An 18,688-nucleotide genomic window follows, 5' to 3' on the forward strand; every position below is an offset into this window, starting at 1 on the left:
AGCAGCTCTGGGGACCAGTACGACTGGGCTGGCCCAGGGGCTGTCCGAGGGTTCGATGACCCCGAGGGTGAGCATCTTGGAGACCTCGTCTTGGATGCAGGCACGTACCCGATCTGGCACGCGGTACGCCCGATGTCTGATGGGGGGACTGTCCCCCGTGTCCACGTCGTGCAGGCACCAGGGGGTGACCCCTGGGGTGAGGGAAAAGAGGGCTGCGAACTGCAGCAGGAGAGCCCGACAGTCTTGGTGCTGCTCTGAGGTCAGGGCATCTGACAGCCGGACCCCGTCTACCGAACCATCTTTTTCACGTGCCCTCAGGAGGTCAGGGAGGGGCTCGGAGTCTTCTTCCGCTCCACTGTCTGTAGCCATCAATAGGCTGAGCTCCGAGCGCACAAAGTGAGGCTTGAGTCTGTTGGCGTGGAGGACCCGGAGGGGGTTCCGGGAAGATTCCATGTCGATGAGATAGGTGACGAGGCTCTTGCGCTCGACCACCTTGAAGGGCCCCGTCCACTTATCTTGCAGGGCACAAGGTTCGGTGGGGGACATCACCCATACTTGCTGGCCAGGTACGAACTCTATGGAGGAGGCGTTCTGATCGTACCATTTCTTCATGTCCTCCTGACTGGCTTCAAGATTGGCCATGGCGATTTCTTGGAACCGCCTGGTCTGATTGCGGAGGGTCAGGAGGTACTTGTAGACGTCTGGAGGGGTTTTCAGGGGGGCCATCTCCCAACCTTCCTTGACTAGGCTGAGGGGCCCTCGAACAGGGTGCCCGTACAAGAGTTCGAAGGGGCTGAAGCCGAGGGACTTCTGAGGGACCTCTCGGTAGGCGAAGAGGAGGCACGGGAGGAGCACATCCCACTGGCGGCGGAGGGGCTCTTCTAACCCCATAATCATCCCCTTGAGTGTACGGTTGAACCGCTCAACCAGTCCGTTCCCCTGGGGGTGATATGGGGTTGTGAATCGCTAGGTGACCCCGCACTGCTGCCAGAGTGATTTCATGTATTTCGAAATGAAGTTCGTGCCTCTGTCGCTGACGACTTCCCAGGGGAAGCCCACTCGGGAGAAGATCCCCATTAAGGCTCGGCCGACCACCGGTGCGGTTACAGTTCGAAGGAGGATGGCCTCGGGATAGCGGGTGGCATGGTCCACCAGTACCAGGATAAAACGATGTCCTTGTGCTGTTCGGGGGTCCAGGGGCCCCACAATGTCTATTCCCACTTTCTCGAACGGGGTGGTAACCACTGGAAAGGGCTGCAGGGGTGCCTTGAGTTTGCGGCCGCTCTTTCCGCTGGCCTGACAAGTGGGACAAGACCGGCAGTGGTTGAGTACGTCATTTCTCATTTTGGGCCAGTAAAAGTGGGTCACCAGGCGGTTGTAGGTTTTGTCCTGACCCAAGTGTCCGGCCAGGGGGACATCGTGGGCCAAGTTCAGCAGGAAGTCTCTAAAACGGAGGGGCACCACTAACACTCGACTGGCCCCCAACTCGGCGATTCTTTGTTCACTGTACAATAGATCATTGTCCCAATAGATCCAGTGGGCCCCGGCGGTATCTCCCGCGCTCTGGGCGAGGGCTTGTTGGCGTAGTCCCTCGAGGGAGGGACATGTTTTCTGTTCTTGACGGAATTGCTCCTGTGTCGGTCCCCCTTCTTGACGCCACTGAGCCAGGTCTGGGAGATCCTGGGGCTGAGCGAGTTCGACGGTGTCGGCGTCCTCCACTGGAGCGATCGGGGGGGGAGGTGCTGGCCATTCGGGTTCTTCTGGTTGAGGGATGGCGCGGGCCGCCATGGACCGGGTGGTTACGCACGCCCAGTCCGGAAGGCCCAACATCCCCAGGTGTTCTCTTCTTTCTACGGCGGCCCATGGGGAACTCTCGAGATCGTTCCCCAGGAGACAGTCCACGGGGGCATCATCACGGACCGTCACCTTCAGCATGCCGGATACTCCTCCCCACTCGAAGGGGACGCAGGCCATCCGACACATGCTCTCTGAATTGTCGGCGGACCGGACGGGGCAGAGAATGTTCGGTATGATTTGCTCGGGGGTCACCAGGTGACAGCGGACGGCCGTCACACTGGCCCCTGTGTCACGTAGGGCTTCGGCCTTGCGCCCATTGATGCTCACCCACTGACTATACTTTCTGGTGTTGGCGGGTAGGGGAGCCCGCGGGACCATGTCTCTCCCTCCCAGGCATGCCAGGACCATGGCGGCCGGCTCCCACTCTTGTTGCTCGTGTCCGTACTCTTCTTGGCCCTCGGAGACTTGCTCTTCTCCGAGGGCAGCGGCCGCTACCTGGCGGGGTCTTGGAGTCTGGTTCTGTGGACAGTTCGGGTCATTGGCGTAGTGACCGACTCGCTGGCATCGGTGACACGTGACATTGGCTCTGAACCCCGGGCGCATCGGGGGGTTGCCCCTGTTGGCCGGGGGCGGGGTGCTGGTGGCGGGAGCGGCCGGGACGGTGTCTTTCCCCCGGCCCTGGCCTCCTCCTCCTCCTCAGGGGCGGTGATGGCCTTGGTTGTTCCTGTTCTGTTCGTTCGGGCTACCCCGGCCCACTCGGGTGCTCTCCCACCGGTCAGCCTCGGCGGCGAGCTGCCGTGGATCAGTCATTTTACTGTCGAGGAGGTGTTGCCTGAGCTCGACAAAGCAGTTATTGGAGAGGTGCTCCCACACAACAAGGTTAAAAAGCTGCTCGTAGGTCGTTACGTTGCTCCCCTTGATCCACCCCTCGAGGGCTCGGCTGAAATAGTTCACGTATTCCACCCAAGTTGTACCCGGGATTCGGGTGCAGTCGCGGAACCTCTGGCGGTACATTTCGGGTGTCAGCCCATATCGAGTGAGGAGGGCGGCCTTCATGTGATCATAGGACGTCATTTGGTGATCTGGGAGCTGTAACAGGGCATCACGGCCTTCATTGACGAACCTCCCCCATAGACCGGCTCCCCAGTCACTTCGATCTATCCGGTGAGAGGACATGGCGATCTCATAGGCCTTGAACCACTGCTGTATGTCGTCGTTTCGGTAGAACTCTCGGACGACATCTTTGGGAATGTGGACCCTTGGTTCTGAAGTTCCTGGGGTGCGTGGTTGCTCGGGTACCCCCAGGTTCTTGCCTTGCTTACGCAGTTCTATTTCTGCGAGTTTGTGCTCGTGGTCATATGCCAGTCTTTTTTCCTCAAGCTCTCTTTGTCTCTGTTTTTCCTCCCGCTCTTCTCGGAGCCGTAAGTGTTCTAGGTTCAATTTTTGTTCCGCCAGTTTTAGTTCTCCATCCATTTTTAGTCGTGCTAACTCTAGTTCATGCAGTCTGTTTTTCTCTCGCTCTTGGATCTCTTCCCGGGAGAGACCCGTTCTTCTTTCCTCGGAAGGAGCGGGGTCGGTTTCCGGTGCTTCGACGCGTTGGTCCCGGGGACCAGCGGGGTTTGCCTCTGTCCATGATTCTAGGGCGTGTTTAAAGTCATCTTTTGTGCTCAGACCGGTGGTAGCAATGCCCAGTTCCATACAAAATTGTTTTAATTCTCGATGGTTGTACTCTTCCAGCTTGTCCATTTGGAATTTCTCTGTAGACCCGCTATCTTGGGTCGACATTGTGGTTTAGTCGTGGGGTGAGTTGCTTTCTGTACGATTACGCGTTGGTTCGGATCGCGCCGCTGGCCACCAATGTTAGACGGGACCTGGAGGGTCGGCCGAGGACAAGGGGAGAGGTCTCCGGGGAGAGCCGTCTCCAGCGATCGTACAGACAAGTAACTTCCCCCCCACAGAATAGGCACCACAGAAGGATAAGATTTAACGTTCTTTATAAGCAATCTTGAAGTACGTTAGAATGGTACAAGGAGGTCTGGACTCAGGGGTCCCCTCGATTCTAGTCTCTTGGAAGGGTAAGGGGTAGCGGGACAGTCTTGTTACCAATTTGGTAGTTACGATGAGATGATGGGTAGCTCACAATCCTCGAGCTCGGCGTTCCTGAAGGACGGGTTGCGGCAGCGCCAGCAGATCCCGGAGTGGTCGAAGGTGGCAACGGTCCGCGGCAGCGCCAGCAGGTCCCAACGAAGATGGTAGTTACAACGGATCGCGGCAGCGCCAGCAGGTCCCAACGAAGATGGTAGTTTGCAGAGGGCCGCGGCAGCGCCAGCGGCAGGACGACCGTTCACAAGGCAGGGCTGCGGCAGCGCCAGCAGTCCGTCAAGGATGAGTTCTTCTCGGTGTCTCTCGACTCCAGGATACAACTGCCTTCCTGCTCTGGAGCTGCCCTAGTTATAGGTCTGGCGCCCTTTGATGTCCGGACCCTCGCACTTGGAGGTCGGGAGGTCCGGGATGAGGGAGTCCAGACACCCAGCAGGGGGGTGGAGCCAGCGCCCGGGGAGGCTGGGGGCGATCGGCACCTGGCGGGGGAAAGCCATCGACACTTCTTCCTCCCATTGACCTGCCAAGTGGTCCGCTCACCTCCTGGTGGATGGTGGTGCCGGGCTGTCGGGGCCTGGCCAGGCCCAGGGTTGGGGTCGGGTTGAGGCCACGCGGCCTCGTGGTGCAGTGTCCAAGATGGCGGCTGGGCCGGGCAATGGTGCTGACGGTGGCCCGGGCCAGTAATACAGAGATGTCCGGGAGCAGGAGTCCCGTAGGGGACGGGTTGTGAGTGGCTTCTGTGGGTAGCACCTGGAGAGCTGGTGCCCGGGCCCTGTCGGGCGGGGAGGGAGCGAGCCCTTCATGTGGCCTGTCCAACATCACCCTACACTATTACTGGACAAATTAAGGAATAGAGTGACCTTTCTATGGTTGTGACTCCATTTTGCTTCAGACAGTCCATCACACTCTCGACAATCTTCTCCTCTCCTCACCCCTTGAGAGGAAAGAACAGGAGTACTCCATCCTTTGCACCCCAAAAGAGTACTGGGCTTTTACATCAGTCCAACCAAAGACCATTGGGTGAACAATCAACTGTTGTGGGGTTCTCTGGGGCAACGTAAGGTAAAGAAGTACAGAAGAGGACCTTGACCAAGTGCGTAGTCCTCTGCATCACGATCTGCTACATGTTTGTCAAGAAGCAACCCCCTGAGGAATTGAGGGCTCACTGAACCATAGCCAAGGCTGCTATCACTGCCCTGCCACACGGAGTGTCTGTCCTTGATGTATGTGAAGCTGCCATGTGGACACCAGCACCGATGTTCATAAAGCTCTGCTGCCTTGATAGCCATGTCCAATGGGAAACGCTCAAGAACTATTGTATATAGGTGAGGTGTCATTGTATATTTGTTTCTACGGCTAGATCCATGTAGGTGCTGTAACTAGATCCATGCAAACAAGTATGCTTACTACTGTATAATTTTAAAGCAACATGAATTTTAATGTACTGTTTTTCTATGCACTCTGTTATGGTCGGTCGACCGAAATAACGTTTTATGAAAGAAAGAAAAGCATTTTGGCTGTGCTATCATGCAAGATTTTTTATTCTGAGTGATGCCACAAACCCACTACCGGGGGAGGCACTACTTTGGCATCTATTCTACAGGTGAGGAGTCTGCAGTTAGAAGTATCCATCAGAAGAACAAGTTATTACCTCTAGTATTGCTCTTTATGATGGATACTCTATCCAACTGCACATTTCTCACCGTTCTCCCACCTCCTTGTTTTGTGAAATTGACTCTTTCCATCTAAAAACAGAACCCCCCCCCCAGCTTTGAGCGATTTTGGAAATTACTAAATTACCTGTGCTGCACAAAGGCCACAATTTTGAACAAAAGTGCAGCGAATACAGACAGTCTTGCTTTTTGAACCATATGTTCTTTAATTCCCTCCGAGCCTTTGGCTCTGCACATAGTCAGAGCATCATAGCATCAGTGATGTTCCGTGTGGTGGTCTGCATCGCTCATCATTGAGCCCTACTTTGTTTATATATATGGTTCACCGCTTCTAGCCTTGTCATCGTGGTCTTACCTGAATATGTTTTACCGACATCATACAATTAGTGATCTTGGTGACAGATACATCAATGGTTGCAGAGAATCTAAGAGCTGGCCTATCCACTGTGGCTAACTGGAGGCCAACCAATTCTCTTATGCTAAATATGCTAAATGGGTATAAGATGGAAATACACAGATTCGACCCCGCCACCCCGCCCCCGTCTACAAAAAATCTTTAAAATGTTGCCGGTCCTAAAGATCTAGTGACATGCTTTATTTACGGGACCTAACTGAAATACACTTCACCATGTACTGAAATATATATTATATATATGTATATATGTATTTTAACATCATAACAATCTTGTCAGCCCAATTATATTCTTTCCTAAACTGTAGGCCATACCAGGAAATAGCAAAAGTGAACTTTACACTAGTTTTTCACTATGCTTATGCAAACCTTCAAAGAGGTCAGTGCAAGGTTAAGAAAAGATTTACAGCAGTCTCTATGCAGTTATTATGATTTTCTATTGATCAACAAAAGGGTACTGGCCTAGATCAACGGATTGGAATGCAGTCCGAGCGATTGGCAGTGGCATTCCATCCATCGCCTTGTTGTTTTTGCATTTGTATAAAATTTAAGGCATGCGTATGATATAGAAAGTATTTTACAAGCAGGGTCCTCCTCAGTAAGAGCAGTTAAATTATAATGAGGGTTTGCATAGAGTTGTAAACTGTTATGGGTAGCAAGATAAAGAAGTGGAACGTTAGTAGGGGTGGGTACATGATTCCTCTCTGGCAGAGTTTGCACAGTTTTGGCCGCTCTGCATTGCACTTTGTTTCAGAGTTCCAGCAAAACTCCACCAGGCCCCATGTGGCAGAATTTTTTATTGCACGCAGGTTACCAATGTTAAGTTGGCAAGCATAAGTGAGAATTTGCGTCCCTACCATGACTTTCGGGCACCAGAACGCATCCCAGTGAGATTTCTCAAATCTGGCAGTCCCAACTGTTCGTGTTGAGAAAGCTGCCACCTGAGTACAAAAATCTACTTGAGCAACAGAAAGAAGCAGCGCCCAATGTCATGTTACGTGGTGCCATTCACAATTATTTTACAGCGTAGAAGAAGCTCATGTCGATAAAAATCAGCGCAAACAACACAATATGCCGTATTCCACTCGCTCACGGAGCTCCACAGAATCTGCAGACTGAAACTCTGCGAATTCCTTTCAGCCGTATACGTTAGTAGCAAGATATATTGTTGGTAGGTTGTATAGATAATGGTTTGTTATATTGCTGATAGTGATGTAAAAAGGTAGCACTGTTATGAAGACACGTATTGTATAATGAATGGGCTGTTCAATAGCAATGAGCATGTTTATAAAATGGACATGTGTTACAAGATTGTCAGTATAACAAACATATTATATTGCTGAATAAAGAAACTTGAAAGTCCGACTAGTTGAGTTAGCAAATGGGTGTGTGTATTAAGAAATGTAAATGAGTTGTGTTAGTATATGAAGTCATTCACGAGGAAAGAGGTGTATATTGGTGACTTAGCAGTTGGTAAAGAGTAGATGTTGAATATTTACCATTGTGTCTTTAACAAAGTCATAATGGTTTCCTCTTGCACATTATGGGGAAAAGTCCACATATCATTGTGTATCCGAATCGCCAGATGTGTCCTCGGTGTATTTTAACCCCTCACTACTTTCAAAATTACAGACTTATTATGGCTAATAGCTCTCACTTTCTTTTTCTGTCACCATTTCTTTACTGTGTGTCGTAGACTTTATTTTTAATCCATTTTCTGCTTCATCGTATTAATATTATTATTCAGTTATAGTTTTTATTTCACAGTCCTTTTACTTTGCAGCAGTTATTCGGTCAATAATTCTGTTAGCAAATCCTTGCAACAGTTCAATATGTATAAGATGTAAGAACACGATTTGTATGGAATTTTGGGACAACCAATGATTGGTTTATAATTAAAATCACTTTGCACTTAAATAAAACTTTTTATGTCTTTAATGGTGGATTCTTTCCCAATTCAGTTTCAGTAAAATTGTGATATGTTCCTTGAATTAGAAAGTTGTCAATACTAGCAGTTTCAAAGCGCTTCTTTGTATTTTTAATTGTACACATGTTACAGCATGCCATGTGCCCCCTTTCATATTAGAACTGTACTGTCGAAGTCCATTGATTTTATTCTATTGAATACGATGTATATGGATTCTTAGTATAAAAGAGTATCCTTCTGGGTACTTTTGGGCATCTGTTGAGCCGGATATTGTTCAGCCATGATGTCCAACCACTGACAGGCCTCATACCTTTTTGTAAGCTAGAATGTTAGACTTCTGTAATCATTGCACAACTCTTGTTCTGATTGCATGACCCCAATCACTGCAATGAGCTCATGGTTGGTGATGGGACGGGAACTGCAGAAATAAATCTCTTCTGCTGTTCATTGAATGCTTTGGCTCCAACTGGAAATTCATGTGGAATTTCAGACCTTGCTCCAGATTCACATTGTACACCTATGTTCTTCATAGGTGCACAAGTAACTGCATTTGCAAGTGAAACATCCTATTATGATTTATAGAATCGGGAGCAGTTGGATTTTGCCCTTGGAGATGGAATTTGCTCCCACAGTTTGGAACGAATGTCCTTGTGAGCTAAATTTACATGAGTTGTATCTGTAGGAGTTTCTGAGTGGATCCATCGAAACAAGTAGGTTATTACACAAAATATCACAAGTTTGTGGGTTTTTACAGTTGCAGGTTCTAACTCACCCTAAGACTAGTATGTTCCCAGGGAGAAACAAAAAATGTAGTCACGATTCAACATGTGAAAATCAGCACCTGTTAATTTCCATATATGGCAAAACGCTGTGAATGTGAGTACTGCTGTGAATTTTCAACCATTGTAGATTCTCTGGTGTACTCCATAAATTCTGCAAATTCATTACAAGTTGAAAATGTGCTCCAAACGTAGACATAACCAAATGGGGGAATATTGCTAACATGTTCTCTTAGGGTTTTATGAATTAAGCCGGGTCTGTGGCCTGGTAGACTAACTCATCAACTATAGGGATCTGTGTTTGACATCATGGTCACGGTTGAATACTGGCAGGGCCACCCGGCCTTTCATTCTTCTGAGGTATGTAGATAAAATTAGATCTATTACTTTGGGTTTTTTCAGCACCAGGATTCCCTTAAAGGTGAACATGCGCTATGCAAATGCACATAACGCCATGTTCGCTCCCTTTGGCACATCTAGCCTGTTGTCATACTGCACTCACTTTCTTTCGAAGCAGTTCTCCTGCTATGTTTTCCCTCGACACCATCCTATTCAAGTCACAAGCGACTCGTTACACTTCGAAGGACCCTAGAGTATCGTCCTGTGACAAAGCTGTCAAACAGAGCTGCCAAGTTATGGAATACGCTTGCTATAGTGATCTTAGCTTCATGTAGCAACTGGAAACGTTTTGTGTCTCCCAGATATGTACATTTTAACACATTTTGATTTCTAATACTTTAGCTCGCTGCGCAAGGAGACTGCTTGTCGTTCAAAAAATCTCCTAACCTTAACATCTAAGTTAACAATCTTATGCTTATCTCACCACTTATGCTCTGCAGTTATTTCATAGATTTACTGTCTTGTGTGTGAGAAGATATTGTTCCGCCTCTGAGACTTTCTACCCTTCCGTCTTGCCCTCAAAACATCCTATAGGTGTTTCAACCAAATTAACCCCCCTCCCCCACCACCCCCCAATAGTCTGCCCGGCATGTTATCTTCCTTAGCAGGAGGATAACTGAACCTGAAACTTTCCCCTGGGGAGTCCAGCAGCCCCAGGGCTCACCTCGTGTTCCACAGGTGACGAGTGATCGCCAAAAACCTAAGACCAGGTCTGCGAAGACAGTCCGCGTCGGCAGACAAGAAAAAACTGGAAGTTTGATATATATTGTCGAAGCAATAGAAACCGAAGTGGAAGAACATGCAGGGCTTAATTGTGATTGGCTTAAGCTTGGTCATGTGGTACCTACAGGGAAAGTTTGACTAGAAATAGCTTGAGGAGGTAATAACAGTTTTCCCCAAATAAGCTTTCTGCAGGCCCACTGCTGCATGTTAATATCAAGGGGTGCTTGCAAATTGCTGCCTTTGAAAACAAACGTTCTTTACTTTCTGATGTCATGGGCACTTGCTGAATAGTCCTTGGTAACGTTGTTGTCTACGTCCATCTGTGAAGTAGTTTCACAGGTTTGGGGGATTGAGTAACTAGTGCAAGTGAACATACATGACCTGCATATGGCAGTATGCCTCCTTATGCTTGTTTTCGTTTAGCAGATCAGTGCTATATAGGCACTGAATGGCTGCCAACTTATTTAAAATCGTGGATTGCCAGTCATTTCAGTGGTGTCCTGAGCCAACAGCTGTAAATCACCTCTAACTCTAAACAAGTATTTGCAATACAATCGGTCTCACATTTGATAGAGTTTGAGCTATTGGCATTATGAATGGCAATGCCTTTTATGTGTTTTGAAAACCTACAAGCATCGTATAAACAAGCACTGTGTCCTTACGAGAAGCAAGGCTGACAGTAAAAAGGTGCAGTTACTGCCAGCATTGCTTCTTGTACGTAAGGACTATGTTTACGTACTGTTTACAGGTTTTCAAAACAGATAAATAAAAGGCATTGTCATTTACAATGCCAATAGCGCAAACTCTCATAAATGCGAGACTGATTGCATTGCAAATGCTTGTTGAGTAGAGAAGCACTGAGAGAGCTCTGAGAAGTCTCCATACTGGTATAGTCGTGCACAGTGAAGAAAGTGGACTGTCTGAGTACTACAAATATCTAAGTATATCTGTGAGTGCCTCAGGACTGGGAAATCAGTGAATACTGCAGGTCAGGACAGAGGTGCATTATGAGAACTCGATGGGTGCTTCGCACAAGGAAGGCGGTATAGGGGCATTGCATGAACTCTGCTGATGTTTCAGTAGACTCTTGTAAAAGCTCTAGAAACACCCACCCTATGAACCTTATCTAGTTCTCTGCAACAATTACACACCACCCCTCATTAAAGGCATGCTCAAGACATTGGTGCCCTTCAATTTAAAAAGCCTCACAGCCTTGCTTAAGAAGATTTGAAGCACTACATGCGCACCCAACTGAAGGGCCCGGCCAAAGTACAGCTCATGGACTGTCTCACCGACCTCAAGAACTTCCGCCCCATCTCGCTCCTCCCCTTTCCCGCCAAAGTCATCGAGAAGACAGTCAACAGACAGCTTGCCGCCTTCCTCGAGACGAACGGATCCCTCGACCACTCGCAGTCCGGTTTCCGAGCCAACCACAGCACCGAGACCGCCCTCATCGCAGCCACTGACGACATCAGATCCCTGCTCGACAACGGGGAAAAAGCGGCCCTCATCCTCCTGGACCTCTCCGCAGCGTTCAACACTGTCTACCACCGCACCCTAGTGCAGCGCCTCTGCAACATCGGAATCCAAGACAAGGCACTGGAGTGGATCATCTCGTTCCTCACCGGAAGAACCCAGAGAGTCCGCCTCCCCCCGTTCAGATCCGAGGCCACCGAAGTTATCTGCGGCATACCACAAGGATTATCACTCAGCCCCACCCTCTTCAACGTCTACATGAGCCCCCTCGCAGGCATCGCACGGCAACACAACCTCAACATCATCTCCTACGCCGATGATACCCAGCTGATTCTCTCCCTCACCAACGACCCGCCACCGCCAGAACCAGCCTACACGAAGGGATGAAGAACAGCCGCCTGAAACTGAACTCAGACAAGATGGAAGTCCTCATCCTGGGATCATCGCCCACCGCCTGGGACGACTCCTGGTGGCCCCCTGCCCTGGGCACCACTCCCAAGCCAACGGACCACGCACGTAACCTGGGCTTCATCCTGGACTCCTCCCTCTTGATGACCAGACAAGTCAACGCCGTCTCATCATCGTGCTTCAACACCCTGCGCATGCTCAGAAAGATCTTCCGGTGGATCCCCACCGAAACCAGGAAGATGGTCACCCAGGCACTCGTCACTTGCCGACTACACTACGGAAACACCCTCTACGCCGCAACCACAGCCAAACTTCAGAAAAGACTCCAACGCATCCAGAACGCCTCCGCACGACTCGTCCTGGACATCCCCTGACACAGCCACATCTCCGGCCACCTGAGAGACCTGCACTGGCTCCCCGTCCGCAAGAGGATCACGTTCAGACTCCTCACCCACGCACACAAGGCTCTCCACGACCTGGGCCCCAAGTACCTCAACAACCGCCTGACCTTCTACACTCCCACCCGCCAGCTACGATCGACCAGCCTAGCCCTCGCCGCCGTTCCACGCATCCGCAGAGCCACCACCGGGGGAAGATCCTTCTCCTACCTGGCAGCCAAGACATGGAACTCCCTCCCCATCCACCTCCGGCTAACCCAGGACCATCTCTTCTTCAGGAAGCAACTCAAGACCTGGCTTTTCGAGCTGTAACAGACCTCTCTCCCCCAGCGCCTTGAGACCCCTCCGGGTGAGTAGCGCGCTATACAAATGTTATGATAGATTGATTGATTGAGCTGCGGCCGACAATCCCCTGCATGGCTGTGTATCGCTGTGAGTCTCCCCGCCCCTCAACATGATGTTCAAGAACATTATTTATCAATTCACAAACAGACATTTCCTATTGTCCACCAACCCATGTCCCCTTTTCAACCAGCATAACATCAAAAACATTAAAAACACGAGTAAATCGTCATACGAAATTGCACTCATTGCACGGCTCACTCAAAGGACATGCCCCAAACTCTTTCAAACCAACCATTATTATTTTATTTTTAAAATAAACAATTCGAAAGAATCTTGTAACCGTAAGCTGTAATGCAGCTGTAAGTGCTATACTACCAGCTAACTCAGTAAAACTGGACACTACCCGAAGGAGGGATTAGAGGAAAGTATTTGGGTAAGATTGGTGGGTGAGAACAGGAAGCCCTGGAATTGCCACGTTCGTGGCTCGATCACCACATAATTGCACAACAGAGCAGCCGTCTCTACCAATAAGGGCATCATATAACTCTATGGACATCTTACATGTGACCTTGGTTAGGATCTTCTGGTGGACTGGTACCCAGGGTATAATATCTGCTGGTTTGGGAAGAGTCTACAGCTCAACCGGAAGAGATTGAATTCACCCACACGCTTCACTGGTACACTTTTGAACCACAGGTTTGCACCCATCAACTCCTTGACTCCAGCCCACCTCAAATGAAGCAGTCACTGAATATGCTTTTTAACATGGTGATATTTGAGGGTGGACAAAAAGGGATATAATCTATACATTAATAAAGAAAAGAGAGTTACGGAGTGATTAGCGTCTCTTTAGAAAGTGCTCCATTGTCCCCACGCACCTCCAACAACAGGTGCATAGCGTTTGAGGGGAAGGGTCAGCTCAGAGCCACGCGCACGTGTGCTCCATCCTGTGCCTTGCACTCCATTGTTGTTGTGGAATTGGCGTGGAGGAGGGGGTGTGACCCATGCATTGGCTGCCCTTGAGGAGCGCAAGGTCCTAGTGTGTGTCTTAAGGACTCCTCATCCAGCTGTGGCGAGGGACCTGGCGCACCCCCTAGCTTAAGTGAATAAAAGTAAGGTGCGCGGACGCTATTCTAAAAGCTTGCTGCGCCACTAAAATAAATAAATAAATATCTTTTTTGGGGGGGGGGATTAAGTTTAATGATGGTGCAAGTTGGTCGAGCTGCGCATTTTAAAAAGACACTCGGGCACCATTGCTAACCTCGTATTTTTAGAAAAAGACACGCGGGTGCCATTACTGTTGTGCCGTTAAAAAAAGCATACAATGTTTCAAAAATAGAGTACGCATGCATGTTTAGCTTTGGCTGAATCGATCGCAAAAGGCACTCGCATAGCGAGAGCAGCGCATGCGCTGCTAACGCCAGGCGAGACCTAAAAAGTCATGCAATGACATCTGAGGGAGTTTTTTAAACAAATAGATCTGTAATGAGTATCTTGGCTGTTTATGTCCAATTTTTTGGTAAAAAGGACCGCAGACTTGTGAGATTCTGTGAGGTTAAGTAGACCGTGAGCATTTCTTCAAGAGCAACGCTGTGACCTGGTTCTTCTTTAGCACATAATAATGGGTCATTATTTGGTTAACTGGCTCTATACACATGATTGAATCATAGTCCACTTGTCAATAATACAAATGTTGAGTTTGAAATGTACAATTCTACATTTTTAAAATACTTTTCAGCGCTACCTGAGTGAGGCTCAAGTATAGTTATTTGTAAATGTATTGTACGACCATGAATAATTTGTTATTTCTAAAATCTCTTTCCCCAGGTGGGTGTAACGTCTCAGAAAACTATGAAACTATTACCTGCTTCTGGACGTCGAGCAACACAAAAGGTACTGGTATTTCTTATATAACCAGACTGATTCCACAGCTAAAAAATGTTTTGATGGGGAATCATGAATTTGTGCCATTATAGTAGGCTTGTAAGGCACACAACTGGCTGACATATTTTAGGTCTGGCGTTAGCCAAGACCTTTATTTTACCAAAATGATATATATATAATATACCTACATAAAAGGCCTTTCGGACACTTCTGTTCTTCCATTGGTCTGTTGTGTCATTCACATTTTGTTTCCGTCCACTTCAACATACAGCATGGGGCAATATGTCAGCCTCCTTAAGGCACTGGTTAACTTCACATTGAGTGGCTGCATTTTGCTTTCTCACAATGATCACATCCACACACAAGGTAGCTCCCTTCAGTACCAGCATTTTTGTTTTTACTTTATGATTACTTTAGTATTGCCTTTGTGTTTAGAGCTTGAGGTGAGAGCTGGGGTATTTCACAGCATAACAGATTGTGTCCATTTGAAATTGTTCCGAATTAAGTTTTCCTCTGTTTACTATGCATGCAGAACACCAATCAAAAGCTTCAATATTATATATGTGAATTCATAAAACACATGTTTTTCTAGACTCAATTTCACCACTGTTCTTTAATAAACTTTGCTCAGAGGGAAAACTGGCCTTTTTCTTGTTTAAATTGCAGCACTTGTAATGCTTTAATTATTTCCTTCTTATCTTGTTTTCTTTCCTTCATATTTCTTTCTTTTTTTTCTTTCTTTATTTCTGTCTTTCTAACCTTTTTTTGGTTTCGTCTGCACAGCACTTTCGCTGTGCTTGAGAAATCTATTGTTTTTCATATAAACTTAAAAGGGACTTACATCCCTCCTCTCTTTCCTGACTTCTCATTGGTTCCTGTGCATGCCCACTTACCTTTCCTCCATTTCTATTGGTCGTAGCATATTTTCCTACATTTACCAATGCTTGTTGCTCGTCTACTTCTCTTATCAGTGTCCCGCTGCTGAAATACTGTTGACATCCGCTTTGGTGGAACTGTATTTTCATAAAGTTTTGCCTTTTACTCTTGCAGCATATTTATATAACAATTTATCACCCTAAGATATTAAGTGTTTTGCATAGAATCACAGAATGTTGCCTGGCGCTGCCTAGACTTGAACCGGGATCCCCAGTACTTGAGTCTGCAGCTCTGGCTGCTGCCCCACATCTTCTCCACCCCCATGTTATCTGTCAGGGAGCTCTTTCCTTCTCTTGGACGATGATTGATGAAAACAGCTCATTATTCAGTACATAGACAAGACCTATTTTTTTCTTGCTATCTTTCCCTCCTTTCTTGCTTTCCCTCTTTATTTCTTCCCTTCCTTCTTTCTTTCTATCCCTTCATTTTTCCTTCTTTCTTTTGTGCCTTCTTTCGTTCCTTTCTTATTTCTTCATTTTTTTTTTTTGTTTCTTCCTTTCCTTCTTTCTTTTGGCTTTCTTTTTGTGTTAGCCTGAACCTTTTGATTTGACTAAAATTATGTGTAGGACATAGTTACTTATAGGTCTTTTCAGCTACACTTCATCTGTGTGTCTGTGGTTGTGTCATTTAAATTTTTTTCCAACCCACTCAAGCTTGCATCAAGGGTCACTGTGTCGAACTGCTTCAGCCATTGGTTGACTTCCCTATAAGTTACGGCATGCATCCCTTTCACAAGGAGTACAACCACACACAAATTAGTGCCAGGAGTACTATTGTAATGTCTGCTTTTTTGAGAACAAAAAACATATTTGCCTTTAGTCAATATATTTTTTTTGTTTAAGATTGAGGAACGCCCGGCGGCTTCTCAAACAAAGTTTAGCAGAAATTATGACAGAACAAAATAATAATTGCCAGAAGGCTGGCAGACAACGCCAGACCTGTTAGCTTTGCCAGTGCTTGTTGAAACTGGAAATCAGTTTTAATTCTGGTAAAGGCAGCTTTAGCTATCAGCTGCGAGCGCTAATGTCACTAATTGTTCAAAAAGGTACAGAAAGAATTGTAGAGAAATTGTTTATGCTGGGTCAGCCGTCCTCCGCTAGTGGGTTTCTCGACTTTTTCTTTCCTTGTTATACATAGCTTGGGTGCCCTGTCAGTCAAGTCCACCCCATTCTGTGAATGTATGGTTGGTGACAATGTATGAATACATTTTGGATTCACCGTTCAGTGATTCCTAAATGTGACTGCAGCTATTGCAGTTCTCCAGCACTGACAGTTTCTTTTGATTTGTGGGGTGACATCGTAGATGGGGTTTTCTCCTCCCATCGCCTTTACATTCTCACACAAGCCATCATGCATTCTCCTATTGCTCCCCCTCTTCCCAATGCTCTGTCTTGGCATCGGGGGAAGAAACTGATCTGCTGTTGCAAGATGTACTAGGCATCACTGATGTGCTTCAGATCAACGCCCCTCCCACATAATGCACTTGGAGCAGAACATTATTGTGACCGAGCAATAACAACATAGAGAAATGAAGAAAGAACAAATACTTTTTTTTTCCAATGTGCTTCAAAGTTGTGCAGTCTTTAGGGCAGAGCTTGGTGCAGTATTTTCCATGATGTTGGAGCCAAGCATGGGGCTCCAGCTCTCCTCTTGCCATATGATTATCCTCCGGGCAGGAGGATGAGGGTAGAGTATTGAGGCTATATTTCATTGGGTTTTCCTAGCCTGAGACAGTTATTTCTTTCCAATGCTTCTACACTGTTCAACTCATTGCTGGACGAGGACAGCTGCTCCGTGCACAGCCGTCGCAGGACAAAGCACTGGCTGTGAGAAATGCTAAAAAGAGAAGGAGCTGGCCAGGGTAAACACCCTGTCTCACGATCCAGAGCAGCCTGTCAGACCTCCGGACCACCACCACTCTTCCTACTTTTTTTCTTTGTAGGGCAAAGACTCCTGCTCACTCTCGCAAACCTCTTCTCTACAGGTAAGTATTAGTTCCTTCAGCAAAATGATCCCTTTCTCCCTCGGGCTCCACTATGTCTTGAGAACCCAACGTTCATCAGGCCAGACCCCTCGGTGCCCCCCTGAAGACACTAAAAGAAGACTTACTGTAAGTGCCATAGGGTCCGCTTCAGCAGCATTGCTATTCTATATCACTGACCGCCTACTATAGCAGGCCAAGGGGCCCAATACAGATTATAATTTTAGGATCATTCTTTCAAAATTGACTCAAGGATGCTAATACTAACCTCACTCTCATTCCCCAAACCTCCAGATGGACAGACCTATCATTATCCCTTCCCCCAGGTGGGATCAAGGTTCCTGGTGGCTGCTCAGACGGGATCCTGTCTCCATCACAATCATGGGTGTTACTGTGATTGCCACACTCTACAGCAACAAGGGTTAGATACACCTCTACTCCCATTGGCAGACTCGCGGCAGTCATGCACCTTGTCAGGACATCATAGTCCCTTCACCTCTAACACTGCCCACCTACATGCTGGCAGGCAGCATTGGAATCCCACCTTCAGTCAAAATGTTTGTGAAAAAATTAAATGATTCACAATGTGGCCACCATTCTGCTGATACAGCCCTGCTATGAACCTTTAGAGTGCTGGTGTCAGCATCTATGTGGAGCTTTATTTCAGGATTTCAAGAGAATTAACAAATGGGAGAGCTGTAGCTCTTTCTTCCAGCATCCTTGTTGTGTCCCATCCAGTCTACGCAGCCATTGCTGGGAAACGTGCACACATGCACTCTGATATGAAATTCAAGTTTAAATCCTCTAAGAAGCACCAACACCATAGAGTGATAAATAGAAATTAGAAAGTTTAAACTCTTGTACAAGCAAGCTGGAAGAGTAAACAGAGGGCCTTGTCAAATCACTTGCCTTTACTTCAAACCAATAGTGAGCAGCACAGCACGCTGAGGTATGAAGCAGCTTCCGAGACATTCACAGAAAGTTTGGCAGTAAGGCAAGATAGGATGTGCAGTCACAACCTCAAGTTCTTAGGCATCCTGAAACATGTTAACGAATTCATGATTGAACAATAAGATTGCATTGCAGAGCCAATTGGTCTATCCTCTTCAAATCGAGTGGCGTGCTATTGACTTTGCCAATGCTTGTTTCCTTTGGCAGAGATCACTGCTTAAACTTTTTATTGATATTACCAATGTTGATTACCATCAGGAAAAAAAATGTGCAATTATGTATAAACATGTGTGCATTGTGCCGCTATGGCGGTCCCAGTGTGATTGCCTATACGTAGGCATATGTCATGATGGAGAGGACATTCTGCTTTCTTTGTCTTTTTTAATTTACTATTCCAAGATGACCGATGTCCATCTTGGAGCAGTAAATGTAAAAACAAATAGGCCAGAAGGCAGATTTACAGTGTAGAGTGATGCAGTAGCAAATTGCACCTGCTGGG

The 18,688-nt window shown here is 47.4% G+C and overlaps 1 protein-coding gene across 1 annotated transcript in view; it reads left to right on the plus strand.

Moving 5' to 3' along the window:
- BBS7 (Bardet-Biedl syndrome 7) overlaps window positions 1-18,688 on the plus strand; it is a 264,083-nt gene that overhangs the window by 12,842 nt on the left and 232,553 nt on the right. Inside the window, exon 2 of the mRNA XM_086962213.1 lies at window positions 14,265-14,330. Within this exon, the coding sequence (XP_086818339.1) occupies window positions 14,265-14,330 (66 nt within the window). The remainder of the gene's footprint in view (window positions 1-14,264; window positions 14,331-18,688) is intronic.

This window comes from Lissotriton vulgaris, chromosome 3_1 (assembly GCF_964263255.1).
Source record: "Lissotriton vulgaris chromosome 3_1, aLisVul1.2, whole genome shotgun sequence".
Lineage (NCBI taxonomy): Eukaryota > Metazoa > Chordata > Amphibia > Caudata > Salamandridae > Lissotriton > Lissotriton vulgaris.